This window comes from Endocarpon pusillum (assembly GCF_000464535.1).
Source record: "Endocarpon pusillum Z07020 unplaced genomic scaffold scaffold2749, whole genome shotgun sequence".
Lineage (NCBI taxonomy): Eukaryota > Fungi > Ascomycota > Eurotiomycetes > Verrucariales > Verrucariaceae > Endocarpon > Endocarpon pusillum.
Window position 1 is genome coordinate 391920 of NW_006916232.1, and position 13548 is coordinate 405467.

The window sequence follows — 13548 nt, forward strand, 5'->3', positions numbered from 1 at the left end:
TCTTCCATGCTTTCATCGCAATCGTCCACAGCCTAGGCAGTTGTTGGCGAGCGGAAACCACCAATGCGTACATATACACCCAAGCGCTGTTCTACTTCTACTCATCTTGTTACCGGTCTGTAGCCTTTTGGTGAGACTAACTGACATCCCCTCCTTGTAACTCATCACCCTGCCAACTTGAAATTGAGCCCTCAATTGAAGTGCTCACCAATCCTCTTGGCAACCTGAAACCTCAATGTGAATCACAGGCAATTTGTTGTTTGCTATTCGAGCCTCGCCATTCGACTCTCAATAAATATCAGCTCACCATACGTATACGGTACTACCCTCATCGTAGGAGCCAGTGTAAAATGCGGCCTAACTTAGTGCTCTACGGATCTGAGGGCAGTATGTCATGCCACTAAGAAGGGATTTCTGACCACAATCATCTTGTTCTGGGACTCTAATCGATTTCCTACGCAAGAAGTCAATTTGCCAAGTGGCGAACAGAGATTATCAGCTGTACTTAATCGTTCAAGCCGGGGAGCTAGGAGTCAATTCTGCTCAAACGAAGTGGTCAGCTTCTTCTGAAGGGCTGTTGCTCACTTTCTGTGCTTGATTACCACAATGTGCAAGAAGATACCTTGATGAAAAGCTAAGTTGACTAACAAGAACATGCTGAAAGACGTGTGTGTATGTTTGTTTGAGTAGAAGTCACTGTGCGGAATTTTCAGAAGGGTGAAGATCTGCTCATCCATTCACATTTACAAGGTCGTCACGGTCACGGTCACGGTCACGGTCACCGATCATCCCTCTCAAGCACAACAGTATCGCCAGTAACAAACCTCCCAGCACCTCGATTGCTGCGGCTTCACCTATACAGATCTACATCAGTCGAAACTATCCCAACAACGCGTCTTGATCTGCTTGTTCATAAATTCAGGAGATCACCCACTCCCAGTCAAGAACCGTTCATGAATGTCGACAGGCCAACATTATGGCTTCCTTGAAAAAGTCCTTTTTCGGGTCTCTGTTTACATTCCAGCCCACTGCGGTAAGTCTTTGATACCAAACCTGGGTTCCGTATGAATATGGGTTGACAAGATTTCTGTAGGTCGAGGAAGTGCGTAATATATTCCAGGAGGTATTCGCTCGGTGTGCACAGTCAACCTCATAATATCAGCCAGAACTAAGTCTCTCAAAGCAATGGCCTTGCAGGGAATGCTCCCCTTGTGAGCTACGATCAAGAGACGTTTGTTAGCAATATCGCCACCTCATCTGGAGTAAGGAATGCTAATCATGACCTCGACAGTCTTTTTCATTCCAATGTGAACGAAGCGAAACCAGGCTTAGAGAGCTATTCAGCAAGCTCCTGAGAGACTACATTAACGACCATCAGGCGGAGGAGGATCTGTTAGAGGTATATCCAGTGGGTCGTTGGGTGTCGTACTCGCTAACCTGATAGAATCAACGGATCACTCCTTTGAAAGGAACTGTGATTGACGACCCCGTTACGTCGAGTGACCTATTCTCACTTGATAACGACGACGGTCTCGTCCTTTTTTCAGACGAGGAAGAGGGCGAGGAAGAGGGCGAGGAAGAGGGGAAGCTGCTTGAAACAATAGGCTATCAGACGGCGGTCTGGGAACCGACAAAGGGCAATGTGGGACTACTGACTTTTGATGTCGTGAAGGCTCTGTCCGACCACACAGGCAGCACGTTCTATATTGATTCTCACCGCAACGAAGCTCGTCTTTCTGATGGCAACTTGACAGACGCGCTATTCCGGCTAAACGCTGTGGAACCAGTATTGGTAAGCGAGAGTCTAGCTTACACAGAGCATCGTCTTGACCTTTCTAGGCGTACCTCTATCGTCCCGCAAATGCCCACGTCCTGATGCTGTATGCCGCTACCGACCACACACGAATTGATTTCACCATACCCTCCGACAATGCCCTCCGTCGGATAATCGTCGATCCAGACGTCAAGCCTGTTGGAACTTGGCTGGGCAATAAACATATCGAACAGCTATCTACATACATAAAGGGCGCCAAGGCAGACCAAGCGTTCATCACGCCGCCTAACTTGACAACTACAACTTCATGCAGCGTTAATATCGCAACCTCAAGTGTCTGGTCAGATTTTGTTTTCACGCAAATTGGCGATGTGGGCAACCAAGCTTCAATAGGCGACGCGTCTGGCTTTGACAGGGCCGAAAAGCTTGACCCTCTTCCAGTCAGCCACTATATGACCGAAACAGAGTCTCACATGATTGCGCAATGGGCTGGACATGTTGTTGAGGCAGCTGATCCCCATGAACAGATTCCCACAACACCCATCGTTGAAGGGCAGAAGAGAGTGGGCCGGACCAGGGTCGTCAAGCAAGTGGAAGATGACGAGGATGAAGATACCGAACGAGACGTACCGTTAGCCATACCTTCTCTCGCCCCAAAGTCAATGAATGATGCCTTGAATTCTCATTTTAATGCACAAAAGGCAAAAGTTGGCCGAACAAGGGTCAAGAGGATAGATGAGGATGAAGATGAAGATGATGAGGAGCTTCAGAACAACACCTTGACTAATCATGCCGAACAGCAAGACAGTTGGACTTATACACCTTTGCCAGAACCAAAAGGATTTGGCTATTCCAGCCTGCCGTCGAAGAGGAGATTAGGCAGACAGCGAGTGGTGAAAGTGGATAGCGATGACGAGATCGAAGACAATGGGTCAACCTGGGCCTCCCGCAAAGAACAGCAGTCTCGCAACGACGACAAGTCTGCTCTAAAGTCCTCCCATGTAAATCCTGATGAAGCTGGCATAACCAATGGATGGGGCGAAACTGTTTGTCCACAGATGTCTGGCGGCTGGGGTGAAAATGTTCATTCCGAGGTCTCTAATGGCTGGGATGACACTGTCTACCCGGAAATATCCTCTTTTGGTGCTACAGATGGTTCTTTTGGAACAAAGCAGGCGTCAGATGATGGGCTGGACCAAAGAACCTTGCAAAAAAATTCTGTTTCTGACCGAAACTCGGACAGAAAACCCGATATGGCCACAGACGTGTATTACAGTTTTGCTGCTGAGACCTCTGGGAGCAACCGCGGAAAAGACACGCTAGGAAAAAGACGAGGTAGAGGTAGCAGAGGACAAGGTCCGGGACACCATAGGGGTGCTTCCTCAACACAGGCTGCGATGCCGCATGTCCATGATCCGCGCGGGATTAGCAACTTTCCGCCAACGCCGAAACAACCATACCGGGGCCAGTCACACAATCGCGGTAGGCGAGCTTCAAGGGGCACTACGCCCTCTGGCCAAGGACGTGGCATAGGCAACCAGGCTCGCCACGGTGGTAACAGGTTCGGTACGTTAGCTGCTGAAACCCTTGTTGACATTGCTGAGTCGGAGGTTGTCGACCAACACGCCATACCATCACCCCCCGGATTTGAACATCAACCTCATATAGAAGGTGATACTGTGCGAGGCGTGCGCTCTCAGAGTAATATCAGTGACGCACCGTCACATCCGGATCTGATCGATGTAACAACACCAGAAGCGAAAAAGGGCACTCATGTGGCTCCGCCTCCTGGCTTCGACTCCTTCAGCAACGCCGGGACAGAAACTAGGACTCATAATCAGCGCAATCGTTTCTCTGCACCTCGTTCCGGAAGCCCTCTAGATAGCGTGGGTACTCAGAGTGTCCTTTCGGTGGCGAACGCTGGGCCGTTTTATGTCAACACCTCAAACCCAGGCATGGACTTGATGGAGATGTCACGAAGACGCCTAGAGCAATTGCATAGAGCTCGTGGTGAAGAAGGGCTGCTCGGAAACGAGACCGAGAACCTTCAAGCTGTTGACGAGTCGAGTACTCGCACCTACCATAGGACGATGAAGCAGCAGGCCAAGAAGCCCGCCACGAAGAAGGAGGCTGATCAAAAAAAGGCAGCAGCACTGCAAGATGCCTGGGGTTCTGGTTCTGGTCCTGGTCCTGGATCCGGCAAATCAAAAGCTAGCGATTCTACTGCAGCACGTTCCTCTCGTAAAACAGAGACTTCCGACATGTCCGCCGCGAAGAAGAGGCTGCTTCGGGGGCAAGAAGCGATGGCCAACACCCAGTCTACGAGCATTAGTGAAGAGCAGATAACGCTGCAGAATGAGCTCTTTGTAGACGCTCTAAAGCCTGTCTTTACTGCTGCAAGGGCTTTTCCCGGATCTCTCAATTTCGAGGTCCAGCTTGGCCAGTTCCTTTCACCGAGTCCTGAAGGGGCATATCAAGCGAAATGTGTGACTGTCAATCAATGGCACAAACTTTATGACTCCACATCTGGTCGGTTGGCCAGTGCAGCGACCTTCACCAATATCTTGACGCGCAATGGTGCGGATATTGACCACATTCTCAGGTTGAAGATGGCTCAAAGTGGCCGTACAGAGTTGTTCCATCCTGACAAACCAGGTCGCTTTGGGATACGCTTTGAGTTTCATTGTCAGGGAAAGAACAACGACGAGTTCAAGCTGGTGTTCAATTCTCGAGGTGAATATGAGATTGAGCGCCCATTTCGAAAGATTGGTCAAGTTAATATCCATGTGCCTGGGCAAATATGGGATGCTGCTGGCTTGCTTACCGGGTCCACTCGTTTCCCAGAAGAGCAGATACTTAAGGATGCCGCTGACGAAATGGCCCGGTCAATCTACATTCCTGGAGGACGCAAGGAGATTGAGATCTCATACCGCCTGCCATCGAGCAATGAATTCGCTGTCAAAAGAGTAGTCATGAGGCGTGTCTCCCGCCACACATGCGCCCTTACGGACAAGCACGATGTGCAACTCCAAATTACAGAGGTGCAAAGATTGTTCGTCGAACGCAGATCTGACGGCATCTATCTCGCCTACGCCTCCAAATACGAAAAGATGGTGGACCAAATGATGATCCATTTCGAAGTCTCGCTCATCTCCGAGAGTATCGAGCACGCCATGTCTGCCAATGCCCACCTCACCGTCGGCGATATCACCAGCGCATGGACAGAAGATTCCCTCCTCCAAAAATGGCGAACCAGGGCCCTCCTGGAAGTCACTCACATGGTCGTCAGCAAGATGGACGGCGTCGGGTTCCACAACGTCGGTTCAGCCGTCTTCTTCCTGGGACAAGACAGCGTGCTAGGCGGTGGCTCGGCCGTGGCAATCGGCAGTGCGATGCCGTCGCAGCAGCAGCAGCCGAACCAGCAGGTGATGACGAAACTTGCGACGCAGAACACGCAGCAGGCGGCCATCATCAATGTTCCGGGCGTGAGGGGTGGGCTGGCTCTGCCGGTTGAACAGGGTTACGCGCTCGGTTATGGGGGTGCGAGGATTCCAATCCCCGGCCATGTGGAGCCAGATGCTGTGGTGCCGGATGACAGCGCGAGTCAGGCTCCGGAGAGAGGGAAGGTGGACGGTCAACAGCTCGTGCCCGGCTTCTGGTGAATGCGTGAATGGATTGAGGTATGGCGGAACCTGGAGGGTCATGGATAGGCTATGGAAAGTGAAGAGCTGACGGATGAGGGTCAGGATGAGCTGGGTGCTTCACCACGCGCACTGTCAGGTATTTGATAACTTTGAAGCATTGAAGTGTCAGACAATGAGCTTCATACTACGAGTACCAGAGACAGGGTTGTTACATAGTCTACGCTGGTTTAAGCTGCATCCAGCTTTGACTGACGGAGTTCCCTCCCAAGAGATATCATACAGGCTTTCCCTGCCGTGGTACCACCACCCCTCCTGCGTACTGCCCAATGCAAAGCGCAGGGCGCTTGCTCGTGTTGTTTCTCAGGGTTGTAGGATCGCCTACTAGGCAGCAATAATACAAGCCCTTTATGACATTCGGACGTCCGCCTGATTAAGCTCCGTCGAGCTAGAAAGTCGTCCTTGATCATACGTGTGTGTAAAGGGCTTGACTCTGCTGATTTTGCTTTCCCACTCTCATATCCAAGGAGCCCGGTCGCTGCGTCTGGAGTGTCGTGGCAGCAACGAGTTAAACTTACATGTAGGGCGAGAGTGAACGTGAGCCGTAAGTAGCACCCTAGGAGATGAGATTGCGACGACCTTCTGCTTGCCGTAATCGTGGGAATGGGTTTGTGCCCGGATGATTTAGAGGCGCGGAACAGAGAAAAGGAAAAGGAAAGGGTGATATGGCGATGTATGGAGATTTGGGAGTTTGGAATGCAGGTGTGTAATGCGTTTGTTCGGACAATTTGGCGTGTGCTGTCCTAATTGTTTGGAGGGGTTGTTTTCGTGTCTTCGTGGTTGCTGTTCTGTGGGGTTTGTCGTCTCGGTTTTCGTGCTTATTAGAGATTGGTGCTTGTGCCAGGTGTGGTCTCCGGACCTCCGCGCTCTCATGGTTTTAGGTTCTTTCAATCTGATGATATAAGGTTGAAAGGCATCCTCGGCACCAAAATAACTCCTGCTCCTTGCTATCCGTTCCTTCTGGCTGAGTCTTTACCGCTATGCTTCCCTCACGCCCCTAAAACCCCCTTCAAAATCCAAATCTCCCCATTTCCCGCCTTGGATATCACTTCATCAACCTCCACGCCTTGTGGCATGATGATTCTCTTCTTTCCCTCCTCTTCATCATTGTCCTTCTCCTCCCACCACACCTCCCTCCCTCCCCCCCGCCCCCCACGGACTCTGGGGGACGACATGCCTCTCAACGAACGACTTTAAGTTCCCCTTTGCCCTCTCCTCCCCACCCTGCCCATCGTAGGCCCGCTCCCCGAACGTCGCGTAGTCGTTACTATCTTCCCATGGTTTATGCTCGAGGGATTGGAGAGCGGAGTTTAGGGGGGCGAGGATGGTGAAGCTGGTGGGGTTTTGGTCGTTGTGGTGATTGTTGTTGTGGGAGGAGAGGAGGGTAGGGAGATTGGGGTGGTCGCGGAGGAGAGAGGAGAAGATGTTTATGCGCCGGGTCAAGGGGAGGGTGTCGTAGAGGCTGGGTTTATGGCGGTCTGACATGGTGCTGTCGTCTTCGGCGTCGTTGGAGGGGATGAGGGGTATGATGGGGGCTTGGATGTTGTCTTGTATCCGTATCGGGTTGAGAGAGGATGGAGCCTGCCGGAAGAGGTTTGGGAGGACGAGTCTGCAGGTTGAGGTCTGAGCTAGGGTTGTGAAGAGTAGTGCACAGCCAGAGTTAGATATCTGCATCTCGGCAGCGTCGAGTCGAGGTAAGGAAGAGATGGATGGATGGAATGATCAATGGTTGTGTTGTGTGAATGGGAGGCCGTCATAACATCAACGTCATAGTTTGGCAAGCAGTGGCGCTAGCACCAATCGGGTTATAGTGCTTCGCGGTGCGGAGCAACGCGACTGGAATTGGAAGTTCATGATACAGTGGTACATAATTCACAGGTGGCATACAAGCTTCCTGACTTCGCCGTGCTACTCACCTCTCCATTACCTAGTCGCCTCTCTCAACAATTCTCACTTGTTCTTCACAACAATGTCTGTCTGGCAGGTCCCAAGATCCATCTATGATGCTGATGTTGCACAGGGAGACGTTTGAGAATATCTATCTCGACCTTTCGAAACAGTCCGGCAAGTGCAGGTTTGCAGAAAGTGGATTGGGTTGGAAGCCCAGCGGTGGCGGTGACACATTCACACTCGATGCCGGCCAAATAGACGGGGCGCAATGGAGCAGAGCATCAAAAGGCCACGAACTAAAGATTCTATCAAGAAATGTTGGAGTGATACAGCTTGATGGTTTTGAGCAGGAGGTGAGCATGAAGATATTTGCAAGATTAGTGGAGTCGCAGGCTGACTAGAGTAGGACTTCGATCGAGCCAGCAAATGCTTCAGAATCTGGTACGGAGTCAACCTAGAAAACAGGGAGCACGCTCTACGAGGCTGGAATTGGGGAAAAGCAGAATTCGGAAAGGCGGAACTGGCTTTCAACGTCCAGAATCGACCTGCTTTCGAAATACCTTACTCCGAAATCTCCAATACGAATCTTGCGGGAAAGAATGAAGTGGCAGTGGAGTTCAACCTGGGCGCTGAGCCAATTACGAATGGAGTGAACGGACACAAAGAGGGCAGTACCCGAAATCGAGGCCGGAAAGCTGCAGCTGGACGAGACGAGCTTGTAGAAATGCGCTTTTACATTCCGGGCACTGTCGCAAAGAAGGAGAAGACCGAGGATGCGGACAGTGGCGCAGACGATCAGGAGGAAGACGCTGAAGAGACCAATGCTGCAAACCAGTTTTATGAGACGCTGATTGATAAAGCCGAAATTGGCGAAGTGGCGGGTGACACATATGCAACCTTCTTGGATGTTTTGCATCTTACTCCCAGGTTGGCCACACTGAGGTTCTGCCTTGCGATCCGAGGCTGATCTGTTCACAGAGGGCGATTCGACATCGATATGTACGAAAGCTCATTTCGATTACGAGGCAAAACATACGACTACAAGATCCAATATCAATCCATCAAGAAATTCTTTATTCTCCCCAAGAATGACGAAACCCACACTCTTATCACTATGGGCCTGGACCCACCTTTACGACAGGGTCAAACTCGATATCCGTTTATTGTCATGCAATTGAAGAACGACGAAGAGGTCAGCATCGATCTGAACATGACAGAGTATGATTTCACTTCCCTCGACTAAATATGTTATTATGTTAATGCTTCAGCAGAGAACAAATACAAAGCGGCCAGTACAAGGGTCTAGAACCACATTACGAAGCCCCCATAACCCAAGTCATCTCGCGTGTCTTCAAAGGTCTCTCTGGGAAGAAGATCATCACACCCTCAAAAGACTTCGTAAGGTCAGTTACAGAAAGCTCTCCCCTTTCTCTATCACAGCAACCCGGCCACTAACTGCTCTATTCTATCTGACAGCCACCACAACATGAACGGCATCAAATGCTCCATCAAAGCCAACGAAGGCCTCCTCTTCTGCCTCGACAAGTCCTTCATGTTCGTCCCCAAACCAGCAACCTACATCCAAATCGAAAACATCGCCATCATCACCATGTCAAGAGTTGGAGGTGCCATCTCGGCAAGCAGAACCTTCGACATCACCATCACATTAAAATCCGGGCAAGGTGAACATCAATTTAGTAACATCAATCGGTAAGCCAATGATCCCTCCCAAATCCACTAATATCGCAGAGGAAGCAAAGAAACCCACTGACACACATCTCTTCGCGCTAGTGAGGAACAACAACCGCTCGAGACCTTCTTCGCCGCCAAATCCATCAAGTTCAAGAACGAAATGCTCGACGACTCGGCCACCCTGCTCGCCGCCGCCCTGGACCGAGAAGACCTGGCCTCCTCCTCCGACGACAACGCCGGCAACCACAACAACGCTGCGAATGGGAACCAGGTGCGGGGGAGCGCGGACGAGGATGAGGAGAGTGTCGACGAGGACTTTCAGGCCGACTCGGAATCCGACGTCGCGGAGGAATATGACAGTGCGCATGAGAGCGAGGGCAGTGGGAGTGAGGATGATGAGGAGGGGAGTGGTGGTGGCAAAAAGGGAGGGAGGGGGGGTGGCGATGAGGAGATGGACGATGCGGATGCGGATGCGGAGGGGGTTAGTGATGAGGAGGAGGAGAGGAGGCCGAAGAAGAAGTCGAAATCTTAGTTCTAACTAACTAGCTTTTACGTCTTGGCTAAGTGCTAAGTTAGATTGATTGATTGAGAGGATGTGTGTTTATGAATGATATTGCATCAAGACACTTCGGGAAAACCCGTCAAGAACTTAGCTGCAGTATGAATCGGATCGATTTGAATTGCTAAGCACTAAGCGCTACCTATCACAGCGGTGAAGATCGTTTAAAGCCTGAGGACTGAATGTTGAAGAGAGAAAGAAAAAGTAAACACTCAACGCCGTCTGCTGCAGAATCGCTACTGGAGGCACGCTCCGGTCATACCACATCCCAAATAGAAAAAAAACTGAAACGAGTTTGCTGCTTTCCCGCATCTCCAAGTGCCACTTCACTAACCACACCGCTTGGGCGTGTAGGCTGCTTCTTGTTGAAGTATCTTGTGCCCCGTACTGAAGCCGGAGACTCGTTGACCTGATTCGTCGTTCTCCAGCAAAGTCAACGGTAGACAGAGCAGATTGGTCCCAAGGCGAAGAGACGAGTGGCCTGCCCCGCCTTTTGGTGACGAATAGCGAATGCGCGGCTGGTCTGGAAGTTGGAACTTGTACGACTGAGTGATGCTGTGAATCCGGCCTGGGTGACAGGTACTAGTACGACAAGAGAAAGGGAATGCTTTGGCGGGGAATTGACATGGATCGATTGATGTTTGGCTTTCGAAGATGGTGAGCCTAGTCGGCTGTGGGCCGCGGGCCGCGTGCAGGATTGGTAGATCGTAGTTTCTTGTGTAGGCTCCTTTGTTCGTGCTCCGACCCTGTACTTTAGGGCTTGGTAAGGGATAGAGGATGGAATGATAGGCGAGACTGCCTCCTTAGTTCGTGTTGGATACGAGCAGATGAAGTGTGATTCGTTGCCTGTTGCCCTGAGAGTCCCCCAACCGACCTTCGTCTCCGTCTGAGGGTGTGTTAGATGGTTGTCGCTCCTGGGAGATTGGCGTGTTCCCAGACTGTAGTGTCGCTGAGTCCGCCGGACACTGCGAACCTCATCAGCTTTCCAGTGGAAGCTTACACCGACCAAGGAGGAAGGGGTATTGAGCCCTCAACGCTGCGCTCTCTTCGATATATCCATTTTCGACGAGAAAGTCATCGAACGCGGATGTTGCAACCTGGGTCTCAACGCTGTCTGGACCATATGCAGCACAAACCAATTCAATATACCCCCTATACATGGCCTGCCCCTCGTCGATCCTCCCTGTGGCCTTTAGTATTCTCCCCAGGCCAAACAGACAAACGTCTAAATAATGCCACCGGGACAGTAATTTAGAAGGTAAACCATTCGCCAAAATATCACACCCAGCCCCTTCTAAGAGCTCCAGACATCTTCTATATTCAACTTCCGCTTCGATAAATTTGTGCTGCTTGCGTAACAAGATCGCTTTTACAAGGATATAGTCCACATTCTGCCCTTCTATCTCCTCCTCTGGACTACACACCGCCTCTAAATAGTCTTGCCCTTCTTGTACCCACCCTCTCCCCCTCAGCCCATCAATGTAAAACAAGCGCAGGTACAAAAGCATGCCAGGAATTTTTAGGACATCAAAGAACTTGCTGAAGCTGTCAGTAACGACACGCCAGGCAAACATTTTTCCATTCGTGGATGAAATTGTGCACAAAGAGTTGAGAATTACTAAGAGAGGGTGTGCACTACCAAGAACAGTCGTGCCCATGCTGAGAATAAATTGTCGTACATGTCTAGAAAAGTCAGATTCGCCTCTTGTCCTGTTTTCGAAAACACAGATAAGGCACGGTAAGAGTATAGGTGTCTGCTGCTTGAAGAAGGTCTCCAAAAGGTCAAACGCTTCGCTAACTGTTGTAAATGCTAATTGAGCGAAACCAGACTGCAAGGCGCAAAATGCATCTGTTATGTGTTTAATCATGGACAAAGGGTCCACAACGCGGTCCCAAGCTTCCTCATTTTTCGTCGAAACCGAGGCTTGTGTAGGACGTCCATTAAGGGCTGCGATGGTCAATTCTGGCTTGAAGTAGTAGGTACCCAGCCCAGTTGTGAAATATTCCTTCAAATAGACTTCATTGGTCCATATGATCAACTCTGCAGTCCGCATATCACCATGGATTGCGATGGGCCGAGCCGGCGGAGAAGGTGTTCGAAACAACGACTGTAGGTTGTATGTTTCTGATTCTGCACCGCTACTGACATCAACCAGTGACGTCATACGTCGCTGCCCTCCTCGACGTACCACTGCTTCCAAGCCGCTAGTCGGGACTTTGTTCTCTTTGCAATAACGTAGAAGTCGATGCATCTGGACCGGGCGGCCCTTGAAAAGGGGCGGGTTTGGTCTCCTTTTCTGGCGGACTTTTCGAATCAAAGTTGCTTTCTCGGCCTTTTTCAAATTCTTGTGGAGGTTCCAGGCATTTATGCGCCCTTTGTACATGCGCTCACTGATATCATTTAGTAAATCATATGGGAGGGTGTTAATGCTGTTAGCTTACGTCGCTACGAAATCATAATTTTTCTCGAGTATGGTCTTAACATCTTTTAAAGCTCTGTTATCCGTGCTGTACAGCTTCGTGAAGATCGGCTTGATGTTTTCCCAGTCTTGAGTGCTTGGGTACTTGGGCCGTTCGGCAGCTATCACACTTGGCTCGCGTGATCGATATACCAATGTGCTTTCGTTCCACGATTGAGCATCCGGCAAGCTATCAACTGTGTCGTGAGCATTTTGATGAAGCTGGTTTAGATTAAGTTCCTGCTGTATGAATGCCGGCTCGACGTTGTGCCAGTCATGGTGGTTAGGGACGCTGGGCTGTTCAGGAGCTACTACATTCTGCTTGCGGGACTGTAATGCCCAATTGCTGGCTTTCAAGGTCTCGTTGTATACCTTGCAAGAAAGGGTGTTGTAATCATCTAGGGGGAGATTGCTCAAAGCTAGTCTCTCATGGGTGGAACATGGTGCTGAGGGTCCTGCGACTTCCATGGCGATAGTCCAAGAAAAGATTTATACAGTGAGTTGATACAGAAACCTATGAGTAGCCCCTGCGGGCGCCTCTCCAGGGTATAAGTAGCCATGTGCTCCCTCTTTTATAGAATGCCCACGAAATGGTCAATGAGACTCAAGATAGTTACAGATGCCCTGTCATTGGTTGCCTCCGAAGCTCACACCTCATGCAGTCACCGGGGCCTAAAGTCGCACTAAGCGCCTTTAGGGCTTTCTCTCAGAGAGAGGTCTAAGCCAGTTTTATCCCTGTATGACAGGACAACAGCCCTCTGGCCCCAAAATGGGGCTTTTGTCCTGTCATACACGGATACTGCGCTTCAATCACCAGCGCAGAAGCCAACATTGGCAGTCGAACGATTTTAGTTATCCTGTCTCGAACAATGGGCGCAACTCATCGCATCGAACAAGGATGTAGAATACAGAGGATGCTGCCATTTGGAGAACAGGAAGCTGAAAATGGGTCCATCAGGGATAGGTTTTTGGCCCTCCGGCGCTTCGGCCCTTCGGGGATAGCACTACTACGGCTACAGGCCTAATTTTTGCACCCCCCCCTCCCCCTGGTCAAAATATTTTACAAACATGTTTTTTACATGCCCCACTCTGTCAGCATCCCTGTCAGCATCTCTGCACCATCTTGCAGGAATTTTGCTCATCCTGCAAATTCTGCTCATTCTACTCCGTACGAATTTTACTAATTCTGTATAGATGTTGATAAGCCCAGATAGCTACAGTACCCGGTCAAAAGTTCTCGCTCATTTCGCGTTTTTCGCGTTTTTTCGCGTTTGCCCCACCACAACGCCCCTACTTTATCAACGAATTATGCCTCAACGCAGGCCATTAAGCGAAATCGATGCTAATAGGCCTCGAGGCCCGGATTTGACGCCTATTCAGAGAGCTGAAATAGTCGGTGCAGTCAAATGTGGTGTAAAATATGCAGATATTGGCCGGATCCTCAAAGGAGTGGGATCCTACATGTATTGTTGA

At 50.4% G+C, this 13548-nt stretch overlaps 4 protein-coding genes across 4 annotated transcripts; 2 read left to right on the forward strand and 2 right to left on the reverse strand.

Annotated features, from left to right (window-relative positions):
• Positions 1 to 976: 976 nt before the first annotated feature.
• Positions 977 to 5436, forward strand: EPUS_02202 (uncharacterized protein; the record flags this gene model as incomplete). Its single annotated transcript, XM_007803969.1, has 6 exons — positions 977 to 1033; positions 1094 to 1134; positions 1184 to 1235; positions 1292 to 1399; positions 1445 to 1792; positions 1840 to 5436. 6 exons carry the CDS (start codon positions 977 to 979, stop codon positions 5434 to 5436), a joined length of 4203 nt encoding a protein of 1400 aa, XP_007802160.1.
• Positions 5437 to 6579: 1143 nt separating this feature from the next.
• Positions 6580 to 7149, reverse strand: EPUS_02203 (uncharacterized protein; the record flags this gene model as incomplete). Its single annotated transcript, XM_007803970.1, has 1 exon — positions 6580 to 7149. One exon carries the CDS (start codon positions 7147 to 7149, stop codon positions 6580 to 6582), a length of 570 nt encoding a protein of 189 aa, XP_007802161.1.
• A 329-nt stretch (positions 7150 to 7478) lies between these two features.
• On the forward strand, positions 7479 to 9589 carry EPUS_02204 (FACT complex subunit pob3; the record flags this gene model as incomplete). Its single annotated transcript, XM_007803971.1, has 6 exons — positions 7479 to 7718; positions 7772 to 8292; positions 8344 to 8583; positions 8637 to 8768; positions 8842 to 9075; positions 9157 to 9589. The coding sequence occupies 6 exons, from the start codon at positions 7479 to 7481 to the stop codon at positions 9587 to 9589; spliced, it is 1800 nt and encodes a 599-aa protein (XP_007802162.1).
• An 830-nt stretch (positions 9590 to 10419) lies between these two features.
• On the reverse strand, positions 10420 to 12543 carry EPUS_02205 (uncharacterized protein; the record flags this gene model as incomplete). The annotated part of the gene is made up of 3 exons (XM_007803972.1): positions 10420 to 10502; positions 10617 to 12007; positions 12059 to 12543. The coding sequence occupies 3 exons, from the start codon at positions 12541 to 12543 to the stop codon at positions 10420 to 10422; spliced, it is 1959 nt and encodes a 652-aa protein (XP_007802163.1).
• Between the last annotated feature and the right edge of the window lie 1005 nt (positions 12544 to 13548).